The 18,190-nt window shown below is 36.6% G+C and overlaps 1 protein-coding gene across 2 annotated transcripts in view; it reads left to right on the plus strand.

Moving 5' to 3' along the window:
- The window catches only part of ARIH1 (ariadne RBR E3 ubiquitin protein ligase 1), an 81,710-nt gene that overhangs the window by 35,588 nt on the left and 27,932 nt on the right, over nucleotides 1-18,190 (plus strand). For both annotated transcript variants that reach the window (XM_074232660.1, XM_074232661.1), the window contains exons 2-3: nucleotides 3,499-3,566; nucleotides 17,943-18,087. In XM_074232660.1, the coding sequence (XP_074088761.1) occupies nucleotides 3,499-3,566; nucleotides 17,943-18,087 (213 nt within the window). The remainder of the gene's footprint in view (nucleotides 1-3,498; nucleotides 3,567-17,942; nucleotides 18,088-18,190) is intronic.

Consider the following 18,190-nt stretch of genomic DNA (forward strand, 5'->3'; position numbering starts at 1 on the left):
TTTTTTAGGATTTTGCAAGGCAATGGGGTTAAGTGGTTTGCCCAAGGCCACATGGCTAGGTAATTATTAAGTGTCTGAGGCCTGATTTGAACTCAGGTACTCCTGACTCCAAGGCTGGTGCTCTACCCACTATATACCACCTAGCTGCCCTGAGTTTTTTCTTTTTTAAAGTGAATAGCAAGGATTGAAGTTCTCTTCTTTGTTTGACCTTGGGCAAATTGATCTACCTCTGAACTTCAGAATCTTAATCTGTAAAGTGAGACTATGTAGTACATCTTTATTTCCATCACCACCATCCCCCCCAAAAAAAATTTAAAAGAAATAGAACAGTTAAATCAGTTGCCTAAGAAAACATTTCATCAGATTCATATAAATTGGAAGAGGAAGAGGGTGTGAGGAGAGCTGAAATACAGGCATTCCATATTTATTATGGGGGCGTAAAAGCTTCTGATGTAGAGCTAGGCAACATTTCATAATGTTGGGTATATTAAAAAACTATGGAACTTGGGGACCAACCAGTAAGTCTGCAAGAGCAAGTGAATAATTAATTAGCAAGGGAGGAGCTTACTTTAGGGGACACATGAAGGTATAAGCCTTTATCAATTTTGTTGGGTGGTGTGATAACTTGGCTAAGAATCTAGGGTGCTGAGAGAAATGAGGGAATTAGCCAAGAGTGATCTTAATAAAAACTTAATATTGCTTAAGACAACTTATCTCACATCATCACAATGGAAATGTAATAATAACACGAATTATTCCTATTTTCAGGTAAGGAAACTGAGGCATGAGGGTTTCCTAAAGTTCTTTCCACTAAGCCATGCTGACTTAATTTTGTATGTTTATATTGTCCTTCCTGCTTAACAAGTAATAGATATGAAAAGTGTTGTGGATAGATCCCATTGAAAAGCCTGTAGGAAACATTTTTCTTCAGGAAAGTGTTCCTGTCTAGAACATTAAGATACTGGTGCTATGAATTATCTTCAGGGACTTGGAAAGAAAGATCTCCATCCAGAGCTCTTTATAGTATTACTTTGTGAAATTATGTTTAACATTTTAGGGTAGGGATTCCTGGTTTTCTATGATACACAAACCAGTTAAAAGGGAAAGACAACTAGCATAATTGCCAAATCCAAATGACCTTTTATTCTCCTTAACTTTTCCTAACTTTGAATACTGCTCACCCCTTCCCAGACTTCCCTTTGCCTTTAGATGTACCATAGTCTCATGTTTTTCCTATCTTCTTTCTGGTACTTCATTTTCTTCCTTACCCTTATTAATGCTATATCCCCCAAGGGCATCTCTTTGACTTTTTTCCCTCCTCCTTTGGTTTCAGTTAATATATAAAATTCAGATAATGGTCAGTATTTTTTTTTCTCCTCTTGTCCTTATTTCTTTTCTGAAGCCCCCCTAGCTGTCTTGTACAGTTCCAATATTTCCACATCTTCATGTGGGCCTGCCTACCTCCCAGCAACTTTAAACTCAAAACTTTTTCAGAATGACTACCTCTCTATTTCTGAACTAAAATGATTCTTCCTTTCATGAGACTTTTATAGGATAAGGATGGAAGGAGAGAACAGAGTTTTCATCCCATGTTTATAACTGGCCTTCTCTGGCCTCTCTATTGCTTTTAAGGTCAAATAGCTCTTCTCCTTAGTTTAAAAGCCTCATTCCAACCTGACTCTACCAACTTCTCACATTTTGGTGAGAGGCCCAAACTGGCCCTCCCTCTGGCTGCTCCATAGACACATGCCAGACCCATTATGCTCTTCACCTGACTGTGCCCCTCAGCCCCACTTTCTGCAACTCAAGCACTATGTTCTTGAAGTAAATTCTTCTATCTCCTCTCTCCCCTTCTTCCCTGCCCCTCTCTGCTCTTGGTGTATATTAGCTTTGTGTGTGTGGTCTTAACTACAGTTCTAAACTCTTAATAACTTGAAACTGCATGTACTAAGAGCCACTTGGATTCATTCACTTTATATGTTTCTGATGACTCATTAAAATGTAGGCCACCTTGAGTAGTTGATTCATTCATTGTATGAGTATCTCCAGTGCCTAGTATCTGCCTTATTAATTGACAATCATTAAATGCTTTTTCAATCTCACATATTTTCTTTATATTTCCACTCCCATGACTTTAGAACAGACCTTATTTTTTATCCACTTTTCTTTTCAGCTGTTTTTCTTCATTTTTGATTGTTCGTTTAGTTGGTTGTTTCACACTAAAGCCGTGGTAGTAACTTCCATATGCATGCATTCCCTGTCCAATAAAATCCAAAACCCTTTGCCTGCCCTCACTAAAGTAGGCTTGCCACCTACCTTTCCAATCTCATTACATTATTGTGTTCCAATTTACTTGTTGTTCTATCCAAACTGAGCTTTTAACCACACTCTGCTCCTCTTCTCTACCAAGTATATATTTTTACAACACTTGCTTTGCTCACTGATTTTATCTGGATTGAATGTCCTTTTCTCTTTTTTTGTTGAATTCCACCTGTCTTGTAAAACCCAGTTCAGTTGTTGCCTTCCCTAAGTATGTGTCTTTATCTCCTTACTATTCTTGGTTTTGTGAATAACAAGCTCATCAAAATTTTGCAAGATAAGCAGATTTATGGTGCTTTCAACAGGGAACAGATATGGTTTATTAGGTTATATCCTGGTTGAAAACAGTCTCCTTTGTCCTTATCACTCTTTACCTTACCTCATGCTTCCACTGCTTACATGCTTTGTCCCCAGTAGAAGGGAAGAGTCCTTGAGTACCAGGGACAGTTATTTTGGTCTTTTCTTTTTAAACACTGCCTTTTCCTTCCCTTTATAAAAGGTACTTAATAAGTGTTTGTTGCTGTTGGCTTTGTATTTCGCTTGTAACAATACTGTATCAGTGAGATTTTGTGTGTAAAACGATCACCTTGAACTTATTTTTGTTTACAGATATTTGTGAAATATCTTCAGATATTTTAATAACTTTAATTCACCACAAAAACTACAATACATTGAGATGCAACTAAGTTTGATTGTGTCTGGACATGGAAAGTGTTCAACATCCTTATTTAAGCAAAAATTTCAATTAACAAGCATTTATTAAGTGCCTATTAATCTGAATTTTTAAAAATTCTCTTGAATGTTAGTAAGATAATTTCCAACTTGACAGAATCTTCTAGAATCTGATTCAGTCTTTTCTATACAACAGTGCACAGTTGTTTTATATTTTCCTGCTTGATCTTAGGGTTAGGAATTTTAGGTCCTTGAAGTAAAATAAATCTTACCTAAATTTTGTGTCTGGAAAGGAAACAAAACACACATTTCAGGAAAAGAAAAAGGGAAGACCTTCCATTAAGATTATTTTTCTTTGATACTTGATTCATTCATTCAGTAAGCATTTATTAGCTACCCCCTATGTGCCAACTACTGTACTAGTCACAAGGGATAGACATTCAGCAAGAGTTCACTGAATGTCATTGAAATGGTATTACTCTAATGTGACTTCTTTCCCTCCTTTAGAATCCAGCAACTATCACAAGAATACTCCTTAGCCATTTCAATTGGGATAAAGAGAAGCTGATGGAAAGGTAAGATACCACATTGACAGCTTTGTGACTACAAATAAGGGGAAGATAATCTAGGGAAGAACAACTGTTGTGGATCCAAACAGGATGCTTAAACTGTTGCATGGTGACCCCTATCGCTTCTTTAAAAAATTTGGAACAATTTGTAAGCTGAAGCTCAGAGTCAGATGGGACCTTAAAAGCCTTCTGGTTCAACCCTTATCAGATTGATAACATCCTCAATAAATGGCCCTCCTTCTTTTTGAAGACCCCTTAATGATTAGGTGCCATTTTCACCATCTTCTGCCCCCCCCCATTTTAAAGAACTTAATTTTAATAGACTTGTTTATTCTAAATTAGAATTATTTTATCCTAATTTTTTTTTGCCCCTTGTGGTTCTTCTGCTTATTAACCCGTAAGGCTGTTCTGCTTGGGTTTATCCCACCAAAATATTCTAATGGCTGCATGTAAAAGATCCTGAGAGTTAATTGGCTGAGAATTAAACCAAAACCCTTTCCACTTAGTGTTTGAAGTAAAGAAGTACTCTTTATTAAGTTCCTGAAGGGAAATGAGATACCACTCTATTATTGCTCTAAGAAGAGCTGGTTCAACTATGCAAAATTGGATTAGGTGCTTTAGAAAAATTTTTTTTTTTAAATTCAAGATGTCTAGAATCTGCTTGTTTTTGTGCAGGTAATCTATGTACAATTAAGAACCATAGTTGGTGTTAAAAAGAAAATTCTCTTGGACCACAGGGCCATAAATTTAAAACCAGTAAAAAGTTTTGGGTCTTTCCCAAGACTTTACAGGGGATTCTAGTAGTTTCTAGGTGTGATGAGGTATTGTTCATAGTTCAGGTACTGTCAAAAAAGGAATCTTGGTCAATTCTTTTTTATTTAAGCCTTTATTTTTGAGTTTGGCAAGTTGTAGAGCACAACCCCAATGATATTGTATCTATTCTAGCAAATTTCCCACAGCAGAAACTTATCTCTCAAATTGTTAACCAATGCTTAAGTTTGGTTCGAATTTTATCCAGAGAATCTTTTTAAAATTCTCCATTTAAAATCTTGATGATCCCATTTCATCTGGGTGCAAATAAAAAATGTTAACCACATACTAGCTTTTATATCCTGTATGATTTTGTAAATTTGTAAATGTTGCTATCAGACTCAATACATTGTGTCCCGTTCAATCTGTTTCAGACTATATACTTTAATTTTGGAGACTAATAGAAGGAAATGTAAATAATTAAAACAGCTTTAAGGGAAAACAAGCTGTGCACATATACGTGAATATGTATTTCATGTCCAGTTTTCTTTTTCTCTTCAGCTTTGTAAATGAAAATGGTCTTTTTTTTTTTTTTTTGGGTGTTCAAATTGAACTTTTCTCTAATTGTAGGACCTGAGGCATTATAGCATTGGATAATGGTTCTTCAGCAAGTGTTCATGTTGAAAAAGGCTTTTGAACACTACTATACATTCTTTTAGGTACTAGAGAAAATGTTAAGGAAGGGGGAGATACATACCCAGAAAAACTGAATTTCTAGTTTATCAGAGCATATCCATGTGGCCTATTTAAGGAATGCTTATTGACTTATTCAATTTACAGTCTATCAAAATTCTCAGAGTCTTTTCAAATAAACTACTTTTTTGTTATCTAGCTATTCACCCTCACCATTTTACATTTGGGATGGATTTTTTCCCCCAACCAGTGTGTTTTTAACATTTATTCTGCATTAAGTTTTTTTTTTTTTGTTTTTGTTTTGTTTTGTTTAATACAATATACTCTAGGCTGGCTAGATCTTTTTAAATCTAGCTTCTAATTTCACCTATACCATTATCTACATTTAGGATAGGACTAAGCACTGCTCCCTTCTGATGATACCAGAAAATTCAATTACTGCTCTTTGGGGCTGTACCAGCAAGTTCTGGAATCAATCTAATTGTGTTTTGTTTTAGCACACCTCTTTTTATCTTGTCCACAGTAGCTCTAGAGGCTTTGTCATGTGGTTAGACAAAAATCTCAGTAAGCTATGAGAGTATTTCCTCTGATTTAGCAGTTTACTAATCTCATTTTATCTGGAATGACTGTTGATGAAGCTGTGTTGGTTCTGGGTTGTTTGTACTTAAGAGATATGTACTACCCATCTCTTCAATAATATTCTGTAATTTTTCCAGTCATTGAAGAGTGATCAGTTTAGAAATCTGCAACTGGTGAACTTTTCATAACAATATTTTTGTTTTTTTAATCCATGTAATTTGTTTTTGTGGGAGTTTTCTTAAGCCCCAGAATATAAAAGATAAATTTTGGGAACTACGGGCAGTTCATATCTATTGGAGAATTCTTGAATAATAGTTGAAATTAAAATTGAAATATCTTTGTTAAATAACATTTATAGGCAATTTAGGTTAAATGACAATTATCTTTCAATAATCTTAGTGTGCTGTATAATCATTTGTTAAGAAAAGGGGAAGAGGAGCAGCTAGGTGACGCAGTGGATAGAGCACTGGCCCTGGAGTCAGGAGTACCTGAGTTCCAATCCCGCCTCGGACACTTAATAATTACCTAGCTGTGTGGCCTTGGGCAAGCCACTTAACCCCATTGCCTTGCAAAAAAAAAAGAAAAGGGGAAGAATATGCCCTTTAATTTTGATAATACTGTAACTAACATTGACCAGTTGTTTTTGACCAGAGTTTTGTTGCATTTCATTATTGACTTGGTCATTGTAATTAACATTTATAGTCTTTCTTTTTCTGAATCATTTCATTTTCTTTGAATTCTTCATCATTATGATGCTTCATGCATATATTTTTCCTCAGTATTTCTATTATCAAAAGCAATGTTGCTGTTTGTATTTCTTTTGTGTATATTTAAAAGGGGGTGGTGGGGCAGCAAGAGGCTATGTTGCCATAAGTAATCTCTTTCTAGGTCAAACAGTTCAATTTAGTAATTTTTCTTCCAATTCCCAATTGTTTTCGAGAGCACAGGAACCCATTCACAGCCCTTCTGTGATGAATTATTGTCTGATTTTCCTGTAACATATTTCCTCCTATGACTTTTCACATTTTTTGTCTTTGCTTAACTTGATATGGGTGTTAGGTAAAGTCATGGAGTTTTGGTTTCTTTTTTTTGCATTCCTCTGTGTTTTGACAATTTTGTATAATTTTTAATAGGATTATTGGTAGCCTGTCAAACCACTTAAATGCCACTTAGAGACTTAATGTCTGTAGACTTAATGGAAGGTTTTTAGAGAGATATTTTAAAAGGCATATAATCTTAACTGTTCCAGCTTAATCGGTTATCTACTGTCCTCTCCACACCAAGAAGAGTAATTCTTTGTTCTAGAATTTGTAGGATTTTGTACTTCATTGTTCCCAATCTTCTTAGAGAATAAATAGGACTCTTTCTTATCCTTGCTTCCCTCTACTGTGAATGTCTTTGGCTAATAGATGCATAGGTTTGAAATTTGAAAAGAGCAGTGGAAATCATTTAGTCCAGCCTCTTCAGTTTACAGATTAGGAAATAGATTTGAGGGGCTTACTTAACCAACAGGTCAGTTAGGGAGTAGTAGAACTTTAGTGGGTCTCTGCATCTATCCTGCAACAAAATTTACTTTTATTTATATGTTCAGTTACTTTTTTTTGCTGTGGCCCATAGAAATTACTGTCATTCCAGTTATTCATGCCTTAAATCTTTCAAACTTTTTTTCCCCACCCTAGAATGGATATTAGTTATAACATCCAAAAGAAACTTCTGGTGTGGTTCCAGGAGTTTCATAGTCTCAGATTCACTGACAGAATCAAAATTGTCTTAAAAAATGTTGATATTGTTTGTTTTTACACCATCATTATTTCTCATTATGCTTCCACCTACAGTTGAGCCCTAAATCAAAATCAACCAACTGACCAAGAGTATTAAAACATTCTGTGCAAGTGTACTAAAAGACAAGTCTAGCCGTAATTTATAGCTAGGGTATTTTTCAAAGATACTTAGATCCATTGAGTTCCCAGGCTATTGGAGCTAGCTTATCTCTATCTCTTGGATAAATTTCATTTTGTTTTAGAAACTGTTTATTTGTCTGTCATCCAAGATGGAAATCTAACTAACATCACTTTTAGGTCCAATCTCACTTTGGTTGGCACAGAAGCTTTGACCTGCTCCATTTTTCCAACTTAAATCAGTTTTCCCCCTTGAGACAACATTCTAACTCCTTGTATGTGGGGGCTTACCTTGTTAATGCAGACACCCAATCAGCTGGGCCCACTGCAGCTCTGAACCTTCTAGCCCAGGAGGCCCTTCAACTCCCATCTCCCTTGCAAAACGTAGGCTACCATAGCTTGCTACCATAGCTTGCTTAGATTGAAGGATAAAAGTTAAGACTTGCTAGAAGATGTTGGAAACATGATCAATTCTGAAGCTGGATCTCTGTCCAATGTATCATGCTTTATTGTTGGGGAAAACAACTCAAGATAACTGATGAGAAGGTTAACTGTGATCTCTTCTCTGGATGTTTATAACATTTCTTCAGTGGAGTTACATGCCTTGTCCATTTACACCTAGTTGAGGAAGGGAAGCCTATCAATGGTGCAGGCCTGTACCACCATACCTCTCCTCTTCACTAATTTTCAGCAAGATTTTTAGTTTTTCCAAGGCAATGGGGTTAAGTGGTTTGCCCAAGGCCACACAGCTAGGTCATTAAGTGTCTGAGGCTGGATTTGAACTCGGGTACCTCCTGACTCCAAGGGCAGTGCTCTATTCACCGCCCCCTCAGCAAGGGTTTTAGTAAAACCTTGAATGAAAAGTAATTTGTAATGAAAAATTATTCCCCCCTTGCCCCCTAGTTGTCAGTATCTCAGTCTTGGTATCATTTTACCCATAAAAACAATTTTTTCTTTATAGTAATAGATGTATAGCAGCTGGCTTTTGGGGTGGGGGGGGCATTTGTCTTGTCCTTCCTACATCAAAATGCCCGGCACCTTTTAGAGGAAATGGAAACCACTCCCATCTCCACTGCTGTAGACTTCGCCACCATGCCTCTGCTTCTCCTCCTGAAGTATCTTTCAATCATTCTAGCCCTTTCCTCCCTTTGGTGAGTCCCTCACTGCTCTTCCATTTTGGGGGGGGGGGCAGGTCACTGATCAGCTGATCTCCATTCCCTTCCCTCCTTTGCTTGACTTTCTGAAATTTTGACACCTGTCCCCAAGCAGGTCTGTGTCCAACTGCTCTATCCCTTCTGCTTGTCTGCTCTCTTGTGTATAATCTTTCCCTGTTGGAGTGGAAGCTATCTATCTTTTCCTTGTATTGATATTCCTAACACTTTGTAGTGTCTGGTACATAATGAGTCATCTTTCCATATTAGAATTACTACTTGTTTCAAGTAATTCTCATACTATTATTTTATACGTTGATTATAAAGTATATTCCATTCTATTTAACAAAAGGAGAAAAATGTTTCCAATGAGTTCCTATGAAATCAAGATTGCTTGCAAGTTAAAATAAGTTCATATGCCAATGCTAGATATTATAAATATTTTCATTTATATCGTTTCTTTAATTCCTGTGAATGACTTCTGATCTTGTTATTCAACTCAAGCTCCTCATTCCAAAGTTGCCAGCCATTAGTTGTCTGATCTGATGGGCATTTCAGTCTTCATCCTTCTCAGTCTGCCTATTGAATTTGACACTATAAACTAGGGTGGCAGGGCCACTAATCCCTATATAAAAATCCCTGTGGTTTTTGTATTGTGATTGTTTTATTTTTGTTTATTTTGATAAATATTTTCCAGTAACATTTTTATCTAGTTCAGACCTCACATGAAACTGTTGTGGGATTTATGTTTGACTTTGGTATTGTAGATTTTCATGGCTCTACTCTCTTTTGAATTCCCCTACTTGCCCTCGCAGTTTCCTTTGTGAACATAACCCTTTGCATGCCATCATTTCCTAATGGTTTACTCTAGACTCTTTCTTTACCAGGAGTCTTTACCTTAGGCCCATGAACTTGGGGGGGATGATCTTTATTTTTAATCTTTAACTGAAATTTATCTTTTTTCAATTATGTATGTAGGCAATGAATTTTAAAATGAGAAGGGGGTCTTCATAGGTTTCCACCAGACAGCCAAAGGCCCAAACAGAAAGGTTCAGAACAACCTGCTATATGCACACATACATTGTCACTTCCCTTATCATTTTCCATGATTTAATTATCATCTCTGCATTATGATCTTCTGATCTCAGTGCCAACCTAACATCCTGTATCACCATACTTAATTTTGAAACCTCATTATCTTTTCTCCATTACCTTCCCTTCTTATTACCCCCTTACCATTTTCTGCTAAAGATAACCACCAGCCTTCCCTTCATTTTTCACTTGACACATCCAATTGCCACATCTTGCTTTTAGCTATCCTTTGAAAGATATTTGCATTTAAATCTCTTCATTTAAACCACTTCTGGACTGGGCAGCCTCCTAATTTGATTTCCTTGCCTTGGTTTTTCTGTCTTTGCTGCCAAAGCAATTTTTCTATCTGACCATGTGAATCCTCTACCACCTTAGTGACTTCCTCTTGCCTCTAAGGTAAAATAATGAAAATTTGTATTTCCTTCTTTAAAACTCTTCACTGCTGACCCCAACCTGTCTTTTCAGTCTTTATTTTTCTTTTCAGTCTTGTTGTAATTATTTCCCCTTCTTCACTGTGACCCAGCTTCTTCATTTCTGCCTCCTTGAATTTCTTTTTTCAATACTTCTGCATGAGTCTGTCCCGTTTCCTTGTTGTCTTCATCTTCTTCCTGTCCCCAATGCCAGAGCCTTTCCTCCCAACATATTACATAACTACTTTATTTTAATTTTTTTGCATTTATTCTCTTTATATTTTTATTTTCTGCATGTATGCCCTTAGAAGGTAACCACCCAACATTGAGCAGCTTTGTTTTAATTCTCAGTATTTCTGTCCCCTAGCACAGTGCTTCACACATACTGAACACTGAATAGATGCTTGTTAATTTATTGCTGGTTCTGCTGTCTTCGCTCTCTCATCATTTCATCTATGTGTTTTTCATGTTTCTCTAAATAACTCAGTCATTTTTCTTACAGTGCAGTACTCTATTATATATTCAGATGCCACAATTTCTTAATCCATGTCCTCAAATAATGGACACCCCTACTTTTTTTTTTGCTATCATAAATAATCTTCTAGTTCTTGCAACCTTTTTTCATTCTTTCTAATTTGCTTGATTATAAGGTCAAACCACAGAGCTATCTTAATTATTTGTATTAGTTTATCATATGTGTATTGGTGGTTTGCATTCCTTTCTCTGCATTCCTTTATTGTTCATTTATGTCCACTCTTCATCAGTCAGTTTTGGGGGTTTCTTGGCAGATACTTGGCAGATACTTTTCCTTCTCCAGCTCATTTTATAGATGAGGAAGCTTGAGGTGACCTGCCCAGAGTCTACATCTACATCTAGTAAATGTCTGAATCCAATTTTGAATTCAGGAAGTTGAGTTTTCCTGACTCCTGACACAGCACACACTCTATCCATTGGTCTACCCACTTGCCCTCATATCTTTGATGTTCCTATTTTCTAATTTATCTTTTATAATCACTTTTTCCCTTGTTTGGTTAGCAATTCAGTCCTCCATTCATACACCATTCTAATTATTTTACTATAGAATTATTTACAATTTAGATCTATGCCTCCAAAGCAACCAAACTGAGTATATTGTGACCCAGCAATACTACCACTACGTCTTTACCAAAGACATCAATTATGTGTAATGACTGAACAAATTTGGTATAAGAATGTAACAGAATATTTTGTGCAATAAGAAATGGTGGGAAGATTTTTAATGTATTCTGAGAACAGAGTAAAATACGCCGAAGTAGGAAAATTGTTTATATAGTAACATCAACCAATGTAAAGGCAACTAATTTTAAAAGACTAAAGAATTTTGAAAAATACAGTTGGTCACATTAGACTAATGTTAAACGAATGCTATCTCCTGACAAATAGCAGTTGACTCAAGATAGCCAATTTTGTATTTGTTTTCTTTGACTACTTATTTGTTACCAGAGGGGAGTTAATTATAGTCCTGCCCAGAAAGAGTGTTGATTCTTTTTCAAATGTACAGAAGAGAACAGCAAGTTCAGAGGGGGAAAAATAAAGGTAAACCAGAGAAAGCTTTGAAAGTAACATGTTGAATTTATTCTTTACAGACACTTTGTATATGAAAGATTCACACTTTGAGTATAATCTCCTTTGTCACCTATGGAAATGGAATCTTTTGATTTATTTTTCCCAGCTTATCTTTTTAATGCTCTCTGATCTCAACCTTTTTTATTTCTTCCCCCCAAAAAAGTATTCTTTACTTTTCTTAGTAATGCTTATAGTGTAGGACATCTTTCTCTTTCTACTTCTCTCCCCTAGGAATTTTTTTTTAAAGACCATCACTATATTGTTAAGGAAGTGTATCGCAAAACATTACGCAGAAAAAAAAATTTCCATTACACGAATTGCTCAATTAATAACTTTAAATGAATTAACAATTATACAATGTAGTAATAAATAAGGTAACAGGTTGAGGTCATCATGGAAAATTAACTATATGTTTATTAAACTTGTAATCACATGATTAAAACTTGTAACCACATGAATTACATGATTGATGATGAAAATTGCACACTTTTGTAACCAAGGAAATGATCTCAGCTTGCTTTCTTGAAGCATACATGATTCTGAGACTATAAAAATAAATCCAAGCAGCTCTGACATTCAGCCTGCTCCTGCCTTTACCCCTGTGTTGACTCAACTCATTTTGCTGACTACCCCTCCTGTCAGGTTCCAAGAACCCCAAGGAGGCTGGACCCCCACAGAAACTTCTATAAACTTGTTTACCTACTAGCCATCTTCAACATACAAATGGTTATTTTTCCCAAGGCAATTGGGTTAAGTGACTTTTCCAAGGTCACACAGCTCAGCAATCACGAAGTACCTGAAGCCTGACCTGAACCCAGGTCTCCTGATTCTGGGGCCAGTGCTCTATCCACTGAGCCACCTAGCCACCCCCTAACATACAATTTAAAACCATTAAAACATTTTAGTTAGCCTTAAATTTCCAACATGCATTATTAATTTCATTATAACAGAACAGAAAGAGTAAGAGTAACACACAAATTACTAGATTGTACAAAGCAATCCCTCCATTGTTATTCATGAACCAACAGATCCCAGAAAGGGAGTCATACTGTTTCATTTTTCTTATTGCCCTTCAAAGCAATCACACATTAATCCCAGGCTTTAACAATACAGTATTTAAATAACATTCACAATAGATAACTAAACATTGCAAATATAATCTCTTTGCAGTTACAAAAGAAGCACATAACTGATGGGATCAAGACCACCACGTGTAACCCACCACCCCTTCCCCCCAACCCAGGGAGAAGGCATGAGGATAGGAAATCTTTCCACCTCTAACTTTGATTTCCCTTAAAGGTCCTTTCTTCTTTAGAACTTCTTCTCAATTCTTTGCCCAAAGCACAACTTGCTCCCCCCCCCCTTTAATAGGGGCCACAAGTGCAATTTGTTCAGAGCCCCCCCATCAGCTGTCTGCAGTTACCAAGAGAAGTCCACATTCTTGATTTATTTAAAATTAAACATGCATTGTAATAACTCAACTAACTTCCCAGCAGTTGTTTGATAAAATCTTATACCTTACACAGAGAATCCAGCACTCACATTCCCAAAGCTCTATCCAAAATAAAAATAAAATTGTTAGCATTATTAAACTTAACATTAAAAGCATTTAGAGCTTTTCCCCCAAAGAAATCAGTAACCATCCCTGACAACCTAGGTATTTCTCTTCTTAGTAGTGTTACAATAGAGTTTAAAATCCCAAACCACATAACTCCTTGGAAAATTACATTTAGTGTTAAAATTAGTTATTTAATTCCTCCCAATTTATACAAATTTTGTCAGAATGTTACAATACTAGTATCTCTCTTTTAAAACCCTCAGCTTGCTTCCCAAAACTCTAGTTATGGAGTTTAAAAACAATTCAATTTATCACTCAGGCCACATGGCCAGCAAATATTCATTCCTTTCAATAAAGGAGATTCTTAACGCCTGGATCTTAGATACTTTATTTTTCTTTCCCAATCACACATGCCACCTGTGGAGGGATCTTTCCCTTTTAAGGCTTAAGCACTTTCTCTTCCCTTCCCCCCTCCAAGGGTGAGGCACTTAGTCTAGGGTTCAAGTCTTAAGATGGCGATGGGATCAAGACCACCACATATCCAACCCACCACCCCTTCCGCCAACCCAGGGAGATGGCATGAGGATAGGAAATCTTTCCTCCTCTAACTTCTCACTCTTTCCTTTAAAGGTACTTTCTTCTTTTGAACTTCTCAATTCTTTGCCCAAAATACAACTTGCTTTTTTTTTCCCCTTTAAGTATCCCCCTCCCCTTGGGGCTGCTAGGTGGCACAGTGGATAGAGCACTGACCTCGGGGTCAGTAGTACTTGAGATCAAATGCTCAGACACTTCACAATTACCTAGCCATGTGGCCTTGGGCAAGGCACTTGAACCCCATTTGCCTTGGAAAATGTAAAAAACAAACAAGAATCCCCCTCCCCTTTCTGTAACTATGCACACCTAGCACAGTACCACAGTACCACGGGTGAGGAAGGGGCTGACTTCCACATCGGCACCCCTGTACACTACTTCCTTCTCACCCACCTTCTGAAACTCCTGGGCCCAACATCCCTCTTTTAAAACTTGAGCTGGGTCCTCAGACCCTAACAGACACTTACACAAGACATAGAACAAATACACACTCCCAAGGGAACAGTCAAACTCAATCAGGCAGCATTGGATCCAATCAGCTTCTTAATTTAGACAGCATTTCTTTTTCTCCTCTCTCCAGACTTTCCCTTTCCTCTTGGGCCTGCTGTTAGCCTTCTCTCTAGGAGCAGCCGGATGATCCCACCTTTCTGAGTCATTTCCACAATTTTCCATCATTCTCTCTGTCAATGGCAGGATTTCAGGTCCATTCAGAGATCCACCCGATGGAACCCCAGAAAAGAAATGAGGAACTGGCTTGAAATCAAGCCAGGTCTCTTCTGGGGTTTCCTTGAAGTGTTCTGAAGATCCGGGAGGAGCTCCAAAATTGTTATAAATGAATGAAAAGAAAAACCTGCTAGAGTGAGAGAAAATCGCACATTTTATTCATGAACCTTGCAAGATATACCTTACAAGATATGGGTACCTCACTCCTAAGGGTTAGGCACTGGAATTTGTTTTATTATATGTGTTTTGACTCTTTTGGATAAGAGTTTGGGTTCTGGTGTTTTTTTTCAGTAAGCCAGCTATTTTGTCTGTTTCCCCAAAGTACCCCACGTTGTTTTTGTAGATTCACCCCTCAAAATTAAAGATAGGAAAAATAAACCCCAAGACAACCCACTTTAGAATAGAGAACATGCTTGTCCTTCTGGATATTGATGAGGGAGAAGAGTAAGAATTAGATCACCAGTAGCCAAACAGATTTTTTTAAAAATAGAAAATCTCAAAATAAAAGCAGTTTTTTAAAAGTATGTTCATTTGGAGAGGGTACTTTGAAATTAATTAAAGCATTTATCCAGATCCTTTTTAACTTGGTTTAGATTTTTTTTTATTGATAGTTCCTGCTTTTTATTTTCCTTACTGTTACTGATTTCTATCCACCCATTATTCCCATAGGACTTTCTCTTGGTTAATGGTTTTTTGTTTTTGTTTTTGGTTTTTCACCTAAAATCCAACTACCTTTTAATTATTGATTTCTGTTCTTCTGTCTCTCCCATCATAACTTCACACTTAAGAGCTAAGTTGACAAAAAGAAGGCTTTAGTGATTTTTTTCAATTACAAATGATCTGACAGCTGGGATTTATTTTTAGGTCTGTGAATATTTAGTGTACCTACTTCAATTTTGACATTTCATCTGGTTCATTTATTTGATTTTCATCTTTGCATTCACCTTAGTAGAACATGGAAGGAGGGTGGGAAAGGCAGACATTGCTTCTGATGAGCTCATCCTAACCCTTCTGCACCCAACCAGTACATGTGGAGATTGCCTCGGGCTTCCTTGAGTCCAGGAATTTTGGATATTTGTTTGATTCTAAGTAGCATGTTCCATTTTCATGTCCTTGGTCTAATTCTTCACTCTTGTTCAGAGGAGTTGCTATTAAAGTGCTTTTTAAGAGCTGCTGAACATTGTTATATGTTTCATAAAAAGCACTCTTTCTAACCTGAAACACTGAATAATGAAATAATTAAGGTGATTCATTGCAGAATTTGGGCTCTTTTGGGGGGGGTCAGGTCTTTGTAATTCTTAGGTTATATGTATTTCGGATCTTTATTGTCATATATATTCTGTTGCAATAATAGTTCCAATACCTGGTTAACAGAATCCAATAGCTTTGAAGTCTGTAGTCCCCAGTGACCTCAGAAGTCAACCCTTACTGGTGCTTTTTTAAGTACCCTTCTAGCTGGTAGACATTCAAAAAGTGCCTGCCTAAATTTAGTTACAGAGCAAAATCAATCTTTGGCAATGAAAAGTTGTAGCTTATTATTCGAGGATTCCATAGTCAGTGCCTTGGATCAAGTTTGTTATTTTGTTTTAGGTTGACCAGTGGATATAGTGCTGGACCTAGAGTCAGGAATATTGTCCATTTTCCTGGGTTTGAAACTGGCCTCACTTTGTAGCTGGGTGACTCAGAACAACCTATTAACCCTATTTGATTCATTTTCCTCATCTATAAAAGGAGCCATTCTAGTAATTTTGTCAAGAAAACCCCAGATGGGATCATGAAGAGTTGAACTTGACTAAACCATCCAAGCATTTTATTTTTCCTTGTTTTTCAAAAATGCCACTAACATAGTGTTGAACAAATTTTATTATGAAAGCTTTGTTTCCATTCAATTGAGGAAGTATTTCAGTTTTGCCTTTTTGTTTTTTAAGGTAACTCATGCCTTTTAATACCAATCATTTCCAGATAATTTTCCTTCCCTCCTTTGAACACAACAAAACGGCTTTTTAAGCAAAATCAACTAGCAGAGCAGCTGTCTTGATTTAGCTGCATTCTGCATCCACAGAATGTCATCCACTTTCTTTAGATGGGTGTGTCCTTTCTCTGTGGACTATTGTCCCTCTCTGTGTGTTATCTCCCCTGCTAAAATGAAAGAGCAGGTGGGACTATATTTTTTATTGATAGTGCTGTGTGTAAGGTGGTGCAGCTTTTACAGCATTCTAGACAGTCTTGTACAAATTTGCCATATAAATGGAGTGTTAAAGATTAAAGTAGTTTAAAAAAATTTAATAACTTGTCATTTCAAAATGTTTTATTTCCAGCATTATTCATTGGTATAATTGAAGAAAAAAGTTAGAAAATAAGCTTTAGTTTATAATCAGAAATCATTTCTTAACAGCAATCCTACTGGTTTATAAGGGCTTTTAGTATTTTAGAATGAAGTTGGGGAAGATGTGAAATTAGAATTTTGATCCCAAGGGAAAACCTTTGAAGAAATAGAACAGCACTCCCATCAGTTTTTTACTCATTCTCAATATTTATCCTATCTACACTTACCTTCAAATGTATCTGTCTTGATTGCTATTCATTTTATCCATGCAAGTTGTTACTGTTTTTATGTGGAATCTCGCCTACTTAGACCCAGTAGGAGTCGTTTTCTTATTGACATTTGGATCATATTCTCTGTGTCCACAGTTAATGGACACAGGTTAGTGGACCCTCTATAAATGCCTGACCTCTTCCCAGCTACTATGCAATTTATAATCAACAGCTTCCAGAATTTTTGATGCAGAATAGAATATTATTTTAAAATTCAAGAAATTTTTAAAAATTTTATACTATGTATGAATTAATACTTTCAAATATGCTTTTAAGAATATCTATTTAAATATTAGAGGTTGATTATATAACATCTAAAGAACTATTCTGCTTTTTCTGGAATACATCTGTAGTGTATACTTTGTTTAATTTAGTGATTTGGGCCAACCTATTAAGAGACTATCATAATTGAAGTGAATTTAACAAATGTGCTGTTTGTTCAGTACTGTTGTCTGAAAGCAATGATGTGATAGGTGTCCTTTGTTGTCATCCTAGGAGTATTTTTTTTTTTTATAAAATTATAGTGATCTATTAGTGCTAAAGACCTGGGTCCCCAAAAGCTCTTATGTTATGTTCCAGAATGCTGCGTCAGCCTTTCCTCTGCATTCATTATCTGTTTAAGTTTCGGGGACTAGTTTAATTTTTGCACGCTCTTCCCTGGCTGCATTCTCAAGTCTGGGGAAGTTCTCACTGGGTGAGATCACCAGGCTCTAATCCCTTTTGTTTGAATAATGCAGGTACTTTGATGGAAACCTGGAGAAGCTCTTTGCTGAGTGTCACGTAATTAATCCAAGTAAAAAGTCTCGAACTCGCCAGATGAACACCCGGTCATCAGCCCAGGACATGCCTTGTCAGATCTGCTACTTGAACTACCCGAACTCGGTGAGTGTTTGTTTAGTTGTGTGGGAGAGACTGAGAAGAATGGAGAGATGCTGAGCAAACCTCCTGGGCCCTGCAAGGAGAAACTTCTGAGATCCAGTGTATA

This window comes from Macrotis lagotis, chromosome 4, assembly GCF_037893015.1.
Source record: "Macrotis lagotis isolate mMagLag1 chromosome 4, bilby.v1.9.chrom.fasta, whole genome shotgun sequence".
Classification (NCBI taxonomy): Eukaryota; Metazoa; Chordata; class Mammalia; order Peramelemorphia; family Peramelidae; genus Macrotis; species Macrotis lagotis.